General features: G+C 39.4%; 1 protein-coding gene across 1 annotated transcript in view; it reads right to left on the bottom strand.

Annotated features, from left to right (window-relative positions):
* Positions 1 to 1,420: 1,420 nt before the first annotated feature.
* Positions 1,421 to 21,221, bottom strand: part of LOC145984027 (DNA-directed RNA polymerase I subunit RPA1-like) — a 314,984-nt gene continuing 295,183 nt past the window's right edge. The window contains exon 32 of the mRNA XM_083117344.1: positions 1,421 to 1,648. Within this exon, the coding sequence (XP_082973470.1) occupies positions 1,512 to 1,648 (137 nt within the window). The 3' untranslated portion in view covers positions 1,421 to 1,511. The remainder of the gene's footprint in view (positions 1,649 to 21,221) is intronic.

The following is a 21,221-nucleotide window of genomic DNA, read 5'->3' as shown; positions in this document are numbered from 1 at the left end:
CGAGGATGAAACGTGAACAGTTCTCTAAAGAACAAAAATGGAGCAGGAAACTCAGAGAAATTTGTCTCTAAATGGATTGTTTGTTTTCAGGCCGCAAAATGGCAGTTTGTGAATATGGAATTTTCGTACTATATCTTGTACTTATTTCTAATACTTCATGTGTTTTTGTTTTTTTAGCTGGACACTATAATTGTGCTAGGTGGATTCAGAACTTCCCACTAATGTACAGAAAAAAGATTTTAAAAATTTTAAAAAAATGTATCAGCACACTACATTTCAGTAACGAACCCTTTTGTCTTGGAAAGATCGTCTGGTTGATTTTTGTTTGAAAATCTCTCCAATTTCTTCTCTCTTAATAGACCAACAGTAGTGTCCTAACAGGTTCACACTCCAACGATCTTGAAAACGCTGTTCCATTATCTTCATCTCCTGGCGAAATCTTTCATTGTACTCCTCACTTGTGTCAACAACATTCACTGGAAAGCTTTCTAAATGGGAATGCAAGAGATGTAACTTGAGACTCATGTTGCATCTCAATTTTTGGAAGTTGGTCTATGATGTGCTCAGGTTACTGTTACTCTTGATGCTAGTAGAATTGCTGTGTTTGATAATGGTACTTGTATTGGCTTAAATGGTGAAATTCCTTTTGGTGGTCATATTATTCCTAATTTAATTGTTGGTGAAAGACTTCTGTGGCAGACTGCTCAGAAAAATGATAGGAAGAATACTTCTGAAATAATAAATACAATTATTCCTCTTCGTAGTCTTATTATAACTTGATGAAAGCATATTGTACATAAATTGCATATGAACATTGCAAGAACAATGTTCAACTGAACGCTGGAGACTTGTAAATGATTTTAGATCTTCAGAAACAAACTTCAAATCTTCGAACTATAAATCAGCTCACGAGATGGCTGCCTGGTGCTGGACGACGATTTTTCTATTTCTTAAAATGTTACTTTTTTCACACTCATTTATTCTTTTGATATTAGTTTTCAGCACTTCCCGTTCTTCATTGACGTAACAGATTCTGATTTCCAAGCACGTAAATGACTCTTGTTTTTAAATGACACATGAATGTCTCTGCAACAGTAAAAGCACAGCACAAAGCAGTTGAAACTATTAACGGTTGACCAAACGAAGAACACAATGATATCATCAAACAAAACTACTGAAATTTTCCATCCACCTGTGCCTCTAAGTATTATTCAACAACTGTTCTTCCATTACCACCACGAATGCCTAACAAACCGAATACAGATCATTCAACAGCACTGGCTCACAAAAGCAAAGTGCGGCAAAATACTTGTAATAGAGATTTATATCAAATTCCAATGTTTCTCTTGATACATACACACACATATCACACTGGTCTTACTTTTAGTGACAAGTTAAAAAAAACACAGCTATCAGGTATTCAAAAATATTTATTTACTTAAATCATTTTGACTTCTTTATACATATCCAAATAAAGTTAATTGAAAATATGACAGTATAAAACACTTAACTTAATTCTTCCCAGCCAACAGTAAATATTGTTTATAAAGCCGAATGTCTTGTACTACATCCAATATACCAGTACCACTGCGACAAGGTAAACCTACAACAATTCGACTTGACGGTGACTGCAGTTTGTCAGTCGTCCCTACAAGTAAAAAAATACAGAAAAATATAGCAATAACACAACGAAGCAAACTATATTATTTAAACATGAAAACAAGTATAATCTATTGTATTATACAGTAACAAACTAAGCACTACACATTCTGGAAACATCTAAAATACAATGCATAATTATACGATAAAAGCATGTCACACAGAAAGTAAGATTCTCGAACGGGAAATGCTTGAAAAAAATGTTTATGACTAAAATTGTTTCAAATACAAAAATAATGTTGTCAATGTGTTTATCATGTATCTTTCTAAGTCTCTTAAAAACATTTAGAATTGTACCGTAAAGTAAAAAAAGAAAAAGTAAAGAAATATCACACAATTTTAACTTTAAGCCAGTGGTAGAGAGAGGCTGTTTCACTGAGAAGCTCAACAACAGGAGCAGCAATAATAATCATTAGAGCCCGGAAGTTTGGCAAAATGCCTCTCTTTATCTACTGCATAAAAATTGATAAATTGATAAAATTTTTCCGGATATACGTTTTTTATGTTGTTTCGAATGTTTTAGAAGCCTTTTTATTTTGCCTATTTGGGACCCCACTGCCTATTTTTAATTATAATGCCTTTTTTGCCTTTTTCAATGAAATTTGAACATTTTTTTTAAAAAAAATTTGTAAATAAATTATTTTTCTCCCAAAAAACGTTGTTGGCATTTATTTTTCTTCCGTTTATTATGTGAATAATTTTCGCCTTATTTAAGTAATATTGAACTCACGTATGTTTCAACATTGCTGAAGGAGAAAAGTGTGTTTTAAAAAAAAATAGTATTTCATGCTGAGTTAAGATATTGCCTTTCCGTTAACATGTCCTTGTGAATGATTGACTGCTGAAAACATGTTGCAGAACACCTGCACAATTACGTCATCACGTCCAGCGTCTGTGTCAGGAGGTTATTGACAAGAAACAGCACTAATGCCCAAGGGCCTTTGCATGGATTCCAAAATCAAGTTCTCTATCTTTAGTTTAGTTCTACACTTTGGAAGGAAAGGATCGTGTAGTTGTCATCATGCCGAAATTTAGTGTGCTATTAAGTGGTAAGTTACATGGTTACGTGCATGAATTTGGTGAAAGCACATTTTTGACAGATGGTACTATTCTTCTCTACAAGATATGTGAAAAAACATTCAACCATGAGAAAAAAATACTTTATATCTCAGCATGTGTCAACAGCAAAACATAAATCTGCAGTTGCCAAAAAGGTTGGACAGAAGAAGATATCCATAATTTCAACAGTGGGCACTTCATCCAACAGGCAATCTCAGTTTTCTCTTGAACCGTGCAAAGCTTTCATGGAAGCAGGAATACCTTTCTGGAAAGTGGAAGACAAGTCACTGAGGAAATTCCTGGAGAAATACACTAAAGAAACGGTGCCGTCGGAATCTACGCTGCGGAAAACATATTTAAGCATCTGCTAAGAAGAAGCTCTGCAAAGGATTCGTGCTGAAGTTGGTGGAAAGAAGGTTTGGATTTAAACAGATTAAAGTACTGACGCTATGGGATGCTGAATAGCCAACGTCATCATATGAACTATGGAACCAACATGCGTCGTCATTTCTTCTCACGTCAGAACAACTAGAGAGAGCCAATGGTTCGTCAATAGCTCAGTTATTCTCAAATTCCCTACTTCTGCTCTGGCCAGATGGTGTACATCATGATGACGTGTTACTTTTTATTAGTGATGCAGCTCCCTATATGAAGAAGGATGCCATAGCATTGAAAATTCTCTTCTCGAACATGCTTCATATCACATGTGTAGCCCACGCAATGCGCAGAATCGCCGAAAAAGTTAGTGTTTTGCACCCAGAAGTGGACAGGTTGATTTCGAACACAAAGAAGATATTTCTGAAATCTCCCTCTCGAACCCGAACATTTCAGGAAGTTGCACCTGAGCTTAGTTTACCTACGCAACCAGTCTTGACGAGATGGGGAACCTGGATATCAGCAGCTATATATTATGCTAATCACCTTGAAAAAATCAGTGAGGTGATCGATGCTCTTCCAGAAAATGAAGCGGCTTCAATTCGTGAAGTGAAAAAAACTCCTGTGCTACTCAGAACTGAAGAATGAACTGTCGTTTATTTTTGCACATTATGGTGCATTGCCAGAGACAATTACAAAGCTAGAAAAAAGAGGTGAGACTCTTGTAGCATCCATGAAAATCTTCGAGGAATCTATGCAGCAGATGATGGAAGTGTCAGGAGAAAAGGGGTCAGCTGTTGTGGAAAAGTGCAAATGGGTAGTGAGTGCAAATGATGACTTGAAACAACTGAAAACAATTTGTGATATTCTAAAAGGTGAAAATGCTGTTATCGAAATTAGTCCAGCTACATTTGCTTGTTTTATGTATGCTTCATTAACATTTTGCCAGAAATTATAGATAAAAGTAAGTGACTTTTAAATGTGCCTTTTTCCCATTTTTAGTGCCTATTTTCCACATTATAAATGCCTTTTGCCTGCCTATTTTAACGAAAATAAATGCCTGAACTTCCGGGCTCTAATAATCATAAACGGTCAATGCTGACAACCAAATAGATGAACATTTTGGATATCAATAATTTTGAATTTTGTACTGTACAACCTTGGTGACAATGAAGTTCGACCAGAAAGGAATACGTGATTAAATGCACAGAGGCATAGGCGGTGGAATGGGTGACCCGCAGAAGTGACGCATGTGTGTAAGAGGAGGCGTGTGAGCAGGCAAGAATCGTGATCCCAGCATGTTGCACCCAAGGTGACGTAAAGAACGAAAACGGGGAATTATACACGTGACATTGAACTTCGACCAGGTACCAGACCCATACGGTAAATTCCAGGTAGTGGCGCATTCGACGGAAGCATGACGTCACGGACATGATAAGGGAGTCCGCCGTATATAAGTGCATGCTGTGCACCGAGGAACCGCAGTGCATCATCACCATGGCCAGGGGCAAACCTATTGACAACACCGTGAGGAGAAGAGTGGTGGAGTTGCAACGGGATGGACTCAGTGAACGGGAAATAGGGCGCCAACTGAACTTACCCAAGTCAACCGTCCACTGCATCATCAAACACCACCAAAATACGGGTACTACAGAGCCAGGTAAGGCCCCCGGTCGAAAACGCCTGCTGAGCGTGCGTGACTTACGGATATTTAGGCGCTATATCCAGACCAACAATCATGTTTCTGTGGCCGAATTACGACTGTGGACTCGAGAACGCTTTCACATTGAAGTGTCAACCAGAACCATTCGCCGTTACCTACAGCGATGCGGTTACCGAGTGTACAAGGCGAAACGTAAACCCTTCCTTTCCATGTTGAACAAAGGCAATCTACTACGGTGGGCACGAATGTACCGGGGATGGACATTTCGGCAGTGGAACAGGGTTTTGTGGACGGACGAATCCATTTTCAATGTTGTGTACGGGAAAATACGGAAAACAGTCATTTGTCGGAAGGAGGAACAGAATGAAGCAAAATGTTATACACGTCGGGTACAGAAACCTGCGTCAGTGATGGTATGGGGATGCATGACGGCATCTGGGGTTGGCCCACTACACGTCTGTGAGGGCATTGTGAATGCACACGCCTATACACGCATACTGGAGCGGCATCTTCCCACAGTGCGAAGGCACCTGTTCCACAGGCAGTGTCTCATCTTTCAACACGACAATGCCAGGCCTCATACAGCGCGGCTGACAAGAGAATGGTTGACTCGCCATCACGTGCGAACTCTGCCATGGCCACCATCGAGTCCCGACCTCTCGCCCATTGAGAATGTGTGGCGTGTTCTTAAGCGACGTGTGCAACAGAGGGGACCCACGACAGTGGCTGCTCTTATCGCCTGCCTGCAGGAGGAATGACACCGCATCGATGTGGAATACCTTGAACGACTCGTCCGCAGCATGCCCCGATGCATTGCTACGGTTATTCGCCGACGGGGCGGCGTCACACCATGGTAAACAGGATCCCCTCTAACAGTGGTCGAACTTCAATGTCACGTGTAGATGGACGAAAATGTTTTATTTTGTGTGGACACCATACATTGCTGCGTTGCAGCGGAAATTTATGTTTTCCTTTGTTCCATGTAGCCTGCTGAATAAAATATGTTCAGCATATGCATGTGTTCTCCTTCTTTCACAACGCACTCCTATATTTGTGACTGGTCGAACTTCATTGTCACTAAGGTTGTATTTATACAGAAAGCAAGACATGCATTAGGTTAAGAGTATCAACACACCCTTTCTTTTCTGTTGTAGAGTGGAAAATATTTTACTGAAAAGGGGGGGGGGGTAACGTTGTAAGGTTGCTGTAACTTAGGCTGTGCGATTATTCAATATCGTCGGTAAAGTCATTCTTAAATTTATCGGTATTATAATACACGTTGGTTTGATTTATTTATTTATTGTTCTAAGTCCATTTTATGCACAGAAAGGCTAATTGGGACTGAACCTACAGTTTAAAGTGGAATCCGAACCACTCCACAGGGTATCGAACCCGGGACTTCTTGATTACAAGGCGAAGACATTGCCACTACGCCATCGGGAAGACCTGCGTTGGTCTGAGTACGCACATGCATTCTATTGCGTTTGACGGCATTTTGCAACAACAAATGTATAGGATTGAGAATTCCTCCTCAGTTTCGCACTGATTTCACGATCATGTTGTCCGAACTTGTTCTCCATACTCAGAAGCTTCACCTAAGGAGCAGGTGTAGTGGGAAGAAAAAAGAATGCTCTTTACATGACAAGATGGGAATATATCTAACTCTCTTCAGAAATTCGTGAGAAAGCGGCTTACTGGCAGTGTATCACTATTTCAATTCGAAAGCGATTATTTTGTCATTTACGACCTTTCTTATATGGTCCTGTATGACCGTTTCCTACGACTTGAATGTGGCAAATTCATATCTTGCATCGCAAGTAAAAATATAAAAGCTGAAACCCGTGCCTGCATTGTACTTCAATTCACCAAAGATGAATTTGTAGGTTGTTTTTTTTTTTTTTAACTAGAATCATTATTCCTGTATAAGCTACACACTGCAAGGAAATGCCATAGACGCCAAACATTCATATTTATAAAGAACGTCGTGAGATAGTGCATTCCGTAAAAGAGAAATAGGATACTAACGAAGAAATTGAACGAATCTGGATGAGAGACAAAGTCATGTGAAAAGAGGCTACTGATGAGAAGAGATAAAATAAGAATAACGACAGGGTAGTGAGTTACGAATTCCAATCGCAATAAAATTAGTAAAGACATTGGAAAAGCCACTTTTCCGTGTGGACTGCGACGATTTGACATATATCCATGCCACGATTAATTACAAACTTCTAACATAAAATAAGGGATTAATTAAATTATCTTAAGTATACATTCCAGACATCCGCACGGAGTAGAAAGAATAAACCCGATGAAAATAGTATCATAACAATCAGCAGCGTGCCTAGGATTTTCGTAGGGAGGTTTATGAAAGTAAGGCCTTCTTGTTTTAGTAGTCGGTCTTATATTTTGCCATCTATTTGCCCTATATTTTACCATCTTTTCCTGCATTTGACTTTTTTTAAAAATACTAGGCCAAAGGGAGGGGGAATTGTGACAATCGCGTGGAGATGGTACCAGCACAGCCTTGTAAAAATAGAGATGAGAACAAGAGCAGACGTCTGTAAAATTGAGACAAGACCGAGACTACCTAGGTCTCGTCGTTTGAGATGGTACAGCATTTGAAAACTTTACCTAAAAAAATTTACTTTACTCAGCGGCTTCTTCAACAAAAATAAACTGATAGATATACCTGATCATTTATGGATAATTCGTATATTTTGTTTATAGTAATCAATCAATGGAGACAATTTTAAGCTTATGTTGATTTGTTCCACATATATTCAGGATGCAGTTTCCTTTCCCGAGAGATTTTATGTAGCCAGTGGTGGTGTCAGAACAAAATAATTTGTGAGGTAGACAGGTGGAAAACTGGGGTGAGAAAACATCTAAACTTCATACAAAAATTCATATTTGGGCTAAAGGAGCATTTATTTATGTAGTTTTTCTTGTTTTCTGGGGGTCGTACGCCATCCTGCCCCCTCTAGTGCCGTTGAAACGAGGGGTAAAACAGAAGAACGTTCTTAGGGGAAAAGTTTGGGAGTTGGAACGTAAAAGTATTTCGAGATTATCAGCAATTGCTTTCATATAAATACAATTTACTCGTCACCACATATGTATAAGTTTGGGACTGTGTACTAAACTTAAAAGTATGTAACGTATTTATGTTTAACGCAACTTGTCACCACTTCCTACATGCGCAATAAATTTGCAACACTGCAAGGTGAAATGTTCATTTTCTAGAATGAAATCACCATATTCCATGTTGAAATTACTTTGCTACCATTTGAGCTGACACAACTGACGTAGCTAATTGAGGAGGCAACACTTTTTTAACAAACTCAAAACACAGGCAACGAAATTCTTATGATCGGTAACTGAACTTTGAACATTCCACATAACGCTTTCAGCAGAGAAAAATCGTTGACTTCTATTCCCAAAGCATGGCTTGCATAGCACATCTATGAATGGTACAGTAACAATGAGGGTGAAATCTCATTTATAAGCTACTTTGGAAATGGGAATGTATATTCATTAGCTGAACACACAGTCTACATAATAATGAAAACTGCTACAAGGTGCGATCTCGCATGTTGGTTCCATGCGGTGAACCACACGAATAATTATTGCAATATATTTTCTTGCGAATCAACTCTATGTTATGATGCTGATATAGTGATGTCAGAATATTCTCTGCTATTATGACAATTCCATAATTAAAACGAATTACGGTAGAACATGCAAATCGCGGCGGAAAATTTTATATAAAACAATATAGGCTTACGTATCGCACGATAAAGCAAGAAAAACAAATGCATAATAAAGTATACTGCAGAACTAGTTAATTTTCCAACACACTAAAACAGGAATAAGCTGGTTCCACAACACTGAAAATGTTTTATATTTTTCTAACTTTAACTGCCTTGTACCCTATTATGGCAATAATGTTAGCAGAAACTGGTTACAAAAATGCAGAAAGAAATGTATTAACTAATAACCTTAACCTGTAATATAGGCAACCTCAGCGTCAGATCGCTAGGATAATAAAAAAAGTAAAGTGCTCCCCTGTGCTTAGCACCACGCCATGAAAGCGTATAGGCGTGTGGGGGTAACGCCCCACACTTTTTTGATCCGGTCGTGAGTGGGGGTGATGTGATCAGCATCACGCCCCTGACCGCCTTTACCCCCCCCCCCCCCCGGTTTCCCCCAGATACCCATGTCATTCGACGCTGGATGGGCGCTGGGGCCGCTTCCAACGTTAGAAAAGTTCCCGGATTTGAACCGGTCGGGGATCGAACCCGGGACCTTGAGCATGGTAGTCAGACGCGTTACCGACTGAGCTAGGATAATAAAAAGATAAAAAATTGTTAATTAGAAAATAAACATTATGTATTAATGGCCGCGGTGGTCTATTCGGTGGGGCGTCTGACTGCCATGAGGGAGACCCGGGTTCCATTCCCGGGGGTTGGATTTTTCCGGCCTTGTCCCCGCACAAAGCGGCTCTGGGGCTCTCCCAGCCTCAAATCAATGGGTACCTGGGGGTAACCCTGGGGAAGCGAAGGGTCCCTACCCCAACATCCCCTAAATGTGTCTTCATGGCACGGTGCTACGTATATCCACGGGAAACTTTACATTATATATTACAAGAAGCTAAAAAAGAGGATTTCTAGAATATATTATTGGCAATAACCTTTCTTTGGTTGGAGTCCCGTTTCACGGAAATGAATGAAATTTGGTTACAAGAAGCACGCACGTCATTACTATTAAGCAGTTAACACCTTCTACATTTTTTAAAAAAAAGTTTCAATATTGGCAGAATACTTTACTCACGGAATGCCAGATTCAACGAAGTGTCTTAAATTCCAAATGCCTATTAAAAGCTCACAAAATGCACAGCATTATATAGGCGCCAAAAGAGGAAACAATACAAGAAAGTGGCAAGACAAAGTAAGAAGTGCAGTTTCATAGTTTAGTTAAAAGGAATAACAAGAACTATCGGAGATTACTTTTATCCTAAAAGGTCTGCCCTGACGTATTTTTATATACACAAGGATAGTACGTGCTATCTTACAGCATGTGATGTTTTATCTGCAGATGCAATACTATCCGTTTCTAAATTGACTTCCTTATTTATTTTATGATGATTACGTTAGCCTCTAGATTAAGCCCCAGCTGTCTGAAATATGGATGACTGATGAAAGAAAACTTAAAAATTGGAAACCTTTGTAGGCATAGAAACTCAACAGCTCTGTTGATGTTATGAGAACGTCAAATAAATCCACACTGATTCAACACAGATTGTTATACACATCAAACACACAGGGAGCATCATGCAAATTGTACATGATTTATGACTCGAAATGAAAAAGACCAATGCTTTGGAACTCTGGCATGTTGTGAATTGCCTTCAATATTGGTTGTCAATAAACAACAGACAAAAGTCACTTGTTTGTAAAGTTATTTTAAGCCCACTTTATGCTCGGATAGGCTCCTCAGTACTAGACCTACAGTTTAACGTTGCGATCCAAACCACTGCGCAATATGGCTCTAGCGGGAATCGAACCCAAATCCCCTTTATGACAAAATGGCAGAAGTGTCCGCTACGCTATTGGGGAAGTATAGTTGGAGATATGTGTATATTTTATTTCACTCACATTCTTCAGTATAACAGAGGAACGTATAGAAATAGGGTTTCACAGTTTTTACAAAATAATTATTTTTATTTCCCTCGGGCAAAAATATATGTTTAACTTGAATGGTCATTCCAAAAATTAACTTTATATTTTTGTTAAGTATCAGCGATTGCTACACTGGAACTTTTTTGACAAAGGTTTAATATAAATAGGGCTCGAAGGTTGATGACCTAAAAGATCTAAAAACATGACCGATAAAATTACTTTTACTTCAAGGTTACATAAAATACAACACAAGGTTTATATGCATGTCATTCACCTATTATCACAATAGGCCTTGCACAATGCAGTATTTTTTTTCTTTTTTACTTTTTTACGTTGTGGCTAATTTTACTCTAAAAGTACAGATTAAAGCGATAATAGTAGCCAACAAGAGAATCTCAAAGTAGACTTCAGTCAAGGTATTTTAAATTTGCTTGAGAAAAAATCAATTTTCCACAATTAATTATTTAATACATTGCCAAAGATTTCAATTAAAATAATATTATGCTTTTGCAGTTACCATATTTTCGAGTAATGGCGTACTTGCATGGCCATGTTAGGAAAGATAAATAAGTAAGTTATGCTAGTAAATGCATATAAAATTCACGAAACAGCAGTGAAGGAGGGAAAATAAACCTCAAAAAATGATAAAAATGCAACAAAAATTGCAAAGAAACTGAAAAATGACCTAAAAACAAAAAAAAAAAAGGCCGGAAATGCAAAATTAAAACAATGTTTCCTGGTTCTAACTAAAGGGAAACAGATTACTGTCAGGTTTAGCATTGACTTCAGTATGATCTTTCATCATGTTACTAGTCCTAGATATAAACAAACACGTGTTCGGTCTCTGAAAAGTACTAGTATATTTATATTGAAGTGTGAGCACATGCCACAACTGTAGCAGGTGCTCAGTTTAATTGATACGACCCAATATCGCTTTGCCAGAAGATGTAAAAAAAAAAAAAACTAAAAACGTATTTGAAGAAATCATGCTTGCCAGGGCAGAAAAAAATACTTTTTTACTTTTCTCTTTGAATAACTTTCAATAAACTAACTTCTATATTACTGGCTTTTTCGCTTCTTTATATGCTTCCCGCATTTCTCCTACTATTCTTGCGCAGGGTGAGTAAAAGAAGGCAATACAGGAAAATGGTTTCCGTTTAGCGATGTGGAGTAAGACTGACGTCCTGTGTACAATGTGTCAGTCAGTTTGATGGCGACGAATGAGAATGGGGACGAAGCCTGCTTGCTGAAGAACGTGACGCAGCAGTTGATTGGCCAACTCAAGCCAAACGCGGTGGGCTGTGAACAGTAGAGCTTGCTGGATAGCATACAGAATAGGCACCGCATCAACACCGCAACGCTAGACATCCAAGCTTTTCAAAGGTAGCGAGTGAATGAACAATGGTAGCTTTATATTGAAGTAAAAAAAAAAAACGATTCCTGAAAAGTTTTCCTTCCCTTCCTGTGAGTGTAGTCTTGCTACGTTTTAATGCGAAACCAAGACGCCACCTGTCGTATGAACTGTAAATCAACTTCAAAAAATGTTCTTAAGTACACTTTATGCTCAGATAGGACTAATCGGGACTGAACCTACATTTGAAAGTGGGATTCGAACCACTGCGCAACGTACCTCTACCGGGGGTCGAACCGCGAACACCTTGCTTGATTGACAGATTTTGATTATTTTACTTCCCTTTTCTGACCTTTGGGCTAATCGCGAAGACGAGGATAACTGATATGATGAAGGGACACTCACAAAGAACACCCATGCCCAGGTCGGGATTGGAACCCGGGGTTCCCTTGATTACAAGATGACAGCGTTACCACTGCCCCCGGGAAAGCCCCGACTAAATTCTTGATTCAAGATGATTCTTATTTAGAGTCGCTTTTCTGCCACTTTTGGCTAATCAAGACGATGAGGATGAGTGATGATATGATGAAAGAGCACTCACAAAGAACACCCATGCCCAGGCCAGGATTTGAACCCTGAACCCTTCAGCAAATAAATACGTGTGTACCTTTCCGCAATCAAACTCGTGTCCCCGGGCTAGAAGTCCGAACAATTTTATATTTAAACTTCTTTGACGGGAATTTGTAATCAGGTTAAAATTCTTATGAGAGACAAGGCTGACACACACTCTCCAAATTTTAAAACAAGAAGAAAACATGGCGATAATTGAAAGCCAAGCAGGATAAATATCTTGATATATCAATAAGTGGAAACGAGAAAAGCATCGTAATTTGCAACGGCCGTTGCCCTGCGCAACCATCTACGCAATGCGTCTTTTCTCTTCCATTTTCGGAATGGAGGGGAATCGATCCCTGGCTGATTGACTGTTCGATTTTATTTTACTTCGCTCTTCTGCCACTTTTGACTAATCACGAAGTTCAGGATGAATGATGAAATATAGGAAGGGACAATCACAAAACACACATGGACAGAACACAAACCTCACAGAAGATTATACTAGCTGTGATTCCATACGCCAGAAACTCGTTTAGTCTGCAAAATGCAGTCCAAGGTGTATTACATCGAAATGAAATCTAACCCTCTGCAAGGCGATGTATAAACGGTTAAGAGAGACACGTCCCTCACCATATCAGTGGTATTTGCGCTCGAGCTGGTGGATGGCAATCTTTACCAGTGCTACGCTAAGCACAAAGGGTGGCGAATCAAACAAATATAATAATAATTTAAGTGAAGAGTACAGTATACAACCTGATACAGCACTAGGTCAAGTAAAAAAGTAAAAAATTACAGTGACAAAATATTTAAATGTAGAACAACACGGTGTCTACCAGTCAAGAATGTAAAAAATCAACAGCTAGGTCAAGAAAGTCAAGAAATTATGCTTGTGGTCAAGAATTTTTTACAGTATAGTGAATTTACATTGTTATATTATTGTACTGGGATTTGATAAAATTGAATATTTGGAAGCCTAAAATTGTATTGCGTTGTGTTGAAGATTTCTTCACTTTTTTTCTTAAGAATTACATTCTTGTGCGCATGAAGTTTTGTAAAAACATTAAATAAATTAATGTGGCCATTCCCACCCAGGATGAAGTCTGAAGCATTATTTTTTTTACAGAAAGCAAGTGTAAATCTCTTGTTAAAGTACAGCTTCAGTTTCCATCTTAACCGGCCTTGTGGTAGGGGTTTCTCATTGAATAAAAATATCTATTTTTCTTAATTTCCAACTATACTTAAGTAAGGGGCGATTAAATAAATGTTAAAGAAAAAGGGAAAAAAAGGTCAAGAAAAAGGAAAGATAGGTAAAGGAAAAGTCATGAAAAAGTCAAGAATTTTGGATTTGTTGTTTTGGTAGACACCCTGAATAATATAGTAACAATAACATATTTACATTTTAAGTCAGCTTTCGACAATATATTTACATAATATATTACATAAGAATAAGAATAATAATAATTTGTTTTGGTGCTGAGCATAGTATACAACCTTAAACAGCACTAAGTCACATAAAAAAAGTACTAAATTACAGAGATAAAATATGCAAGACACAGATGATAATAATAATAATAAGATACAAAGCAAGACACGTAATTGCAAACACTACAGCATTTACTGACTCCTGCTTCACACCAATATAATCCAGAGCTCCCCCTTGATACTGTTGAGGTTAACATTATTTCCCTGTAGTCAAGGGGCACCAGGCTCTATTTAACGGTGGAAATATATTTCATTGGTAAGGATCTTACTTTAAATTATAGGCCTAGCTGCTTGTAACCTATCTACGTACACATGAACTTCGTCTTTAACCATTATTTATACTTTATTCCATGTATCGGCAAACCAGATATACTAAATATACAGTCAACGTAGAAAGTGAATGCGGTTCAGAAACAAATGCCACGACTGCATTTCCCGTTATTATTTGTACTAGAAATTACATTTACTGGTATTAAAATACTGTATAATTTGGTCTTCTGCATATAAGCCTGCATAATGGACATGTAACTACACTTTTTACGCCTATCGTACGATACCGAAATGGTTGACCGCAGAGGATTTAAAATGAGTTGCCCCCGTAAGAGACAGTTCTGCAATTTTTTAACATTATCACAACTTTCTATTACTATATAAACATCAGCCCAGTTTGTCTGGAACTCCCAAAATCCCAACTTTCTTCGAAGTCGTTCTTGATAGCGTACAATAAGAGTTTACAGTAAATAAAAATAATAAAAAAGTAGGAAATTGAAAAGCAAGAATCAAGAAATATCTTACGATTGGGCACACGCAGGAGATGCAGTACGTAGCAATTCGAGCGAAAAATGCAAACTCAACCACGACTCGAAGCCGGGTCTCTGTCCTACTGTGGCATTGCTCTATCAACTGAGCTTGGTTTTGCATTTGCACGGTATGATAGGGAGCCGGGTTGAGTGATGGTGGAGCCTGCATTTGTCGCTGAAATTTCTACAATGAAATGTCTTGTGAGAATAAATTTTAGAACTAATATTGGGTGCTTGAAAGTTTTTAACGTGCGTCAGGAAAAATACGAAATTGCTTGTGTTTTAGGCCTATTATAATTACCGTTGCTAATTTATCTCGTAACAAAACCTTTTACAATACAGGACCAAGCGGATTTTAACGTTTTCAGAGTTTTAAAATTCTTAATTTAAAATTGTTTACATTTTTGGAGGGGAATCTGGCAAGGTTGTGTGTCTGGTTGTTATACTCTGGCTATGTTCAGTACACATTGGTTATATTTGCATTATAGAGGCCACCATGATGGCGTATGGTTACGTCATCGCCTTGTAATCAAGGGGCCCAGGGTTCGATATCCGGTGGAGGTACATAGAGGTTCGGATCCCACCTTAAACTGTAGGTCCAGTCCCGATTAGCCTTTCTGTGCATAAAGTGGACTTCCAACAACAACTCAAACTTATTTGCATTATATTATTAACCAATGCTCAATTTTGTGCTACGAGTAAAGGGGAAGAAAGGACGCCAATTTGTGCATGAATATTTCCACTACGTAATGTCGCTTTTTCGAAAAAAGAAGGGAAAAGATAGAAAGAGAGATGTTAGTGTCGAATCGAAAATGAACGAGATGGGAGGCCAGCGCTACTCAATGACAACCATCCCATCATGCAAACGATCCGTGCAACCTGTGAAGAAGATGGCCCCAATGGAAACCGTGGGCCAATGTGCAAAGGGAGCCAAATCAAGTTGCCATCCACTGCCTGTATCATGAGTGTAATCTGGACTGGCCTTCCTTATCGGGCTCAGCCAGTCGGGTTCCCAATTGGGGAAAGGGAGCAATTTTCAAAATTTATGTCCCCATTAAGGAAACCCTAGTCATTGCCCAAATCTTACGAAGCGAGGAGAAACGAGGAGGGGGAAGGGGGGCAAGACCTCAAAATTATATTGTCTAGCCGGCAGAAACGGTCCGTTACTATGCAAAACGCTCCAGCTAGTGCGTTTCTCCTTTTTCAGGCTTATTCCCAGACGGAGAAGGTTGTTGGTCCAGATGTTGAAAAACACTACACCAAGAAAAACCGAAGACCACTACATACTTCGTTTTTACACGGCGATGGATCAATTATAACTTCGAGTTTTCCTACCACAGCACAGGGTGTATTTTTCGTTAATCCCAGAATTTACACTTACAAGTGTGTGGATTTTTTGCGACATAATTAAGGAATATTTCTCAAGTCCAGGTTCATGTACGGGGTGTGCACAAATGGTTCCACAAAAATAGAATTGAGGCAGAAAATACACTAATTATAGCGAGCGCGCAAAAAGTCGAAATTCGTCGTTCTGGGAAGCTACTAATCGTAGGAATGCGCCGTAAGTACTAGTAGGTTTATTTCACACACACGGTTCCAGGAATCTGTGAAGCAAGGCCGCGCATAACAGTAAAGAAGGGGAGGAAGCGAATGGGCAGAGCGGTTCAGTGGACGCTGCTGCAAATAGCTGGTAGCTACAGATAAGATTCTCCCTTCATGCCCCACCTTTCGCTCTCAGCGTTTATTGGTGAAGCCATCTCGAGTCACTACTTGAGCAGAAGACTAGTTCTCGTTCGCTTGCTCCAGAGATTCCTAGGTAAGGCTATAGTGTAAAAGATTGGTTGACTGATTTGTTTTATTTTACCATTCGCTAATCGGTAGATGAGGGTGAGTGATGATATGATGAAACTAATGAAGGAACACTCAGAAAGAGCATCCATGCCTTGGCCGGGATTCTAAACCGGAACGCCTGGCGCTGAAGCACATAGTGATGACCACTCCACCACATAGTGTAAAAGAGACGAACTATAGTGAGATGAGTAAATACTCGAAATTGGTCGTTCTGGGAAACAAGTAAGAGAATGCATGCGTCATTAGGTTTATCTGCTAGTGCAAAATAGAGTAATTATAGTGAGCTGATCAAAAAACTCGAAATTTGTCGTTCTGGGTAACTACTAATAGCAGGCATAGAGTAAGGTGGGGTAAGACTGCGCGGCGGGTAAGACTGCGCACCGGTTTTTCGAGGTGAAAATCACACACAGTTGGCACCACTGCGCCACCGTTACTTCGTCCAAGATGGTAGCTAGCTGCGGACAGTGAAGATACGTTTGAAATTCGTTGTGCTGAGAGAGGTAAGTGAAAAGATTTTGAGGGTGTTTGCTATTTATTTTGATACTATGTGTTTTGAGTACTTCGTCACTGTGAATGTATACAATATTACGATGTTGATGGATAGAAGAAGCTGTGTTAATGCCGAGTCCACCTGTGTATTAGTTTCCATTGCTTTGTGCAATGGCTGGGCAGCATCACGCGATTTGTTCAGGAATGCAGCACGGGGTACGACTGCGCACGTTCATTCAGCTTTCCAGACATCTTCACTGAGGACGAGTTTCATCCCTCTACTGTGACAAATGTATCAGCTCCAACTCCAGGTGAGCAGTCTTCAACAAGTGGGGTTAACAATACTGGACCATCCACCAATGACGTGCCACAGCAGGCAAATGTGGCTCATGCATCTGCTGAAACTCCAGGTGAGCAGCCTTCAACAAGTGGAGTTAACAATACTGGATCATACGGTATCACCACTTCCACGCGCAGAGCATATTCAGCACCGCCGACGAAATGGAAGGCAGTCTCAGGTGTTAACTGGATCTCCATTCAAAGTCAACTTGGAAGCCTCGTTGGCTGAGAAGAGTAAGAAGAAAGTTCAGGGGAAACAGAAACGGAACATCGTTGTTGAAGAAGATGTAGCAAGCAGAAAACGCCAGAAGAAAGAGTACAATTGCCCAGGTTGCAATGAGAAGTACAGCGATCCTCCAGTAGAGGATTGGATCCAGTGTTCTACATGTGACGAGTGGTGGCATGAAAATTGCACCTTGTATGAAACAGGAACCTTTATTTGTGATTTGTGTTAGCGATTCCTAACCCAAGTGCAGGACGGGATTCACTGTGCCTACTGTGAGAATGCCACGAGAAATGTATCCCATATGATAGAATAACTTTTTAAGGTGATTTGTGTTTCTTTTTATGCAAATGTGACTCTGTGTAGAAAGTGCGCATTCTTACCCGAACTTGATCGCAGTCTTACCCCGCGGTGCGGGTAAGACTACGCATTTGCATGGTCACGGTTTTGTAATTGTTTCATGCAGAAATATTTTTCATTCAGCTTTCGGAAATTTAGTGTTAGTTAGCAAGGGATAGTGCAATGTGTATTGCTTTTTTCATGTGTGTCTGTAGTTTCATAGCTTGAATATAAAATTATGAACTCAAACTGCGCAGTCTTGCCCCACCTTACTCTACGCCGTAAGATTTTATTAGGTTTATTTCCTATTGTAAAAAATAATTCTATAAATTTATTGTCAACTGTTGCTGTTGCAAAAAAGAAACTGCCGAGCTCCATGGCGGAGTGGTCAGCTTAACACGCTACAAAGGCAGAGGTCATGGCATGGATAGATCATTGTGTTTGTGCCATTAATTCAAGACAAAAATAACCGAAATATAAAGAAAGTGCCCGTACTACCTATGGTATCCCATGTTGAATGTGCCTTACGTTTCAGCACTTCGGACGTTTTCCTTTCCTAGTGTTTTCTGTTGATGCAGATTTTTTTACAATAATGTCATATGTGTACGTGCATGCGAGTGTCCCTCGGTGGCGGAGCGCGTTGTAAACCTCGCTAACCGTGATCGTCGTGATTAGTCAAACGTGGCAGACAAGTGAAGTAGAATGTTTTATATTTTTATTATTTAGTATCGCATTTTTTGTTTAGACGCAACGGTGAGGATGCAATGAAATGTGATGAAATTAATGAAGGAACATTCACAAAGTGCACACATACCGGGATTTGAACCCGGAAATTTGGTAGCAAAATCGAAGGTCGACCTCTTAAAGCACCCGGGCACTGACGTAAACATTTTAAAATAAGCAAATGAATACCTGTACGTATAATAAAGTGAATATTGGTATCCAACTGGCGATAAAGGAACGTATGTCCACTTTCAAAATTTGCCGATCTCTTAGCATATTTCTGCGCATAAGGTATGGGAAGTGGGGGGGGGGGGTGTAGTTAAGCAGTACAAAGACTGATAGCTGCAATCCCTTTCCCCCCTCCACGCAATCCCTTGCACGTTTTCATTGGTCGAGCATTTTCCAGTCACTATTTGCGAAGAGACCTGTTTCGTTCGCTCGCTCGATATTCCCGCGACAGAGTATAGCATGTCTCAGTTCCTTGATCAATACATGTATAATAAGTGTATGCATTCAAATTTCCGAAGGCACCCAAATGTCAACATTCCTTCCACGTAGTACACACCGGACTATATTTTGCAGACTAACGAGGCTCTGGCGTCTGGACTCTCAGCCAGTATAATCCTCTATGCAGCTCGTGTTGTGTCGTCCATATATGTTTGCGATCGTTTTTTCAGCCAGTTCATCTTATCACCACATCTGAAACATCGTCGATAAAGTCGGATAGGTCGATATCACGAATCTACACAAACCATTTTGCGTGTTGCGTCATCTCGGACTCGAACTCGAATCTACATTAATGGTATCGTGTAGTAATCCAGTTGATTTAGTGTGCCATGTCGTGTCTTTATACATTACATCAGATGATAGAAATGCCGAAACGAAAATATTAAGTTTACAGGTGAACTTAAAAAGTACTACAATTCCTTTCGTAACGGACGTGATGAATTTAAAGCAAAATTAACTGTTTGGAGTGCCGGTACCTATGTTTCAGTGGCGAACAAAGGGTCATTAGATTTATAAGCCCGCGTGGAAACTTGCGAAGCACACGATAAATGTTCGAGGAGAAAAGCACAAACATAATGAAATAATGGTAAGTCGTTTAATTTTTCCAGACAATCTTTTTACTGTCCTCTTTTCCACTTCATATAATATGGTAAACATGTCGCTACGAAATGTGTTCGTGGCTTTTAACTCGCCTTGGATATTTAATATAACCGTCACCAAATTACTGGAAAACCACGTGATCACACCCTCTGGCCCCTCGTTCTCGCCGTTTTGGTCTGCGATTTCAGTTTCGTGCCAAAATGACACGGAAGAATAAAAGTGATCTCTCTGCGACCCTTCAAGTTGTTCCCTCTGAACTGTCACTACCCAAAATCTCTATCAGGATCAAAGCAGCCACTTGTTTAAGCGAGAAGCAGGGCCTATCACACACCCGCCAAGATGCTAGACGACAAGAAGACGGGGGAAAATCCAATCTCCGGGAATTAGAGGGAATTTTTCTTGTGAGCCACTGGCATGGAAGACAGGTTATGATATTTCACGCATTCTGTGAGGCAAAGTTAATTACGTGAAACAAGGGATGGGGGAGCTTAGGGATCAGACAGGATGAGAAATGACCAGAGAGCGACTTATATTGCACTTTGAAGATGGAAAATTACAGACAAAAAAAATTAAGGCCTGCCTTCAGCACTTGACCCTCATCCAAGTCTGCTCAACATCATCCGAAATTAAATCGGCACGTTTGTGTTGCCTTCGCAAATTCTCCTTTCGATATTCTTACATACATGGTATTACAGTTCAGAGTGTTTCCTTTCTGTTAATGTGGAGATGATTACCTACTCGCTGTGCGGCAAAATATACACAAGCTCTCCGCTTATACGGTGAAACATCTATAATACAGACCAGGACTAATTCTACATAAATATGAAACTGACAGTTTCGATTAATTTTTGTCGATATGTTTCCTGTTACATTCAAGACACTTATCAGAAGATGGAAAATATTGTTCTATTCAAATGTTTTTATTCGATATTGAATATCCACTGTTCATATTCTTTGTCCACCTTCGTGTTTTTTATCTGCCCTTTATTTCATCTCACTAATCAATAATATCATCAAAACAATTAACCCAAGAAGCTAAGAAAAATGTAAAATGCGTAAAAACGGCAAAATATACACAAGCTCACCGGTAATCTGTACAAGGTGAAACATTTACAATTTGGACTAGGATTAGATCTACAAAAAAATGAAAATATTTTCTAATTATAGTCAGTCAGATATTGTAAACGGTAGGCGGATGAACGTTGGCGAATCTCCCCAATGGCGTACTAGTAATGCTGTCGAATTGTAATCAAGGGACCCGGATTCAATACCGGGTAGAAGCACATAGTGGTCCAGTGAATGAGGTGAACTTAAAACGAACTATAATTTTTTTTTTATTTAGTTTATTTTACTTCGCGTTTTGTGCCTCTTGGCTAATTTGCGAAGATGAGGATGAGTGATGAAATGATGAAATGGATGAATGGACATTCACAAACAACCAAGCCCGACCGGGATTCGAACCCGGGACCCT

Source organism: Lepisma saccharinum, chromosome 2 (assembly GCF_977018435.1).
Source record: "Lepisma saccharinum chromosome 2, izLepSacc3.1, whole genome shotgun sequence".
NCBI lineage: Eukaryota > Metazoa > Arthropoda > Insecta > Zygentoma > Lepismatidae > Lepisma > Lepisma saccharinum.
This window is presented reverse-complemented; position numbering and strand designations above follow the sequence as displayed.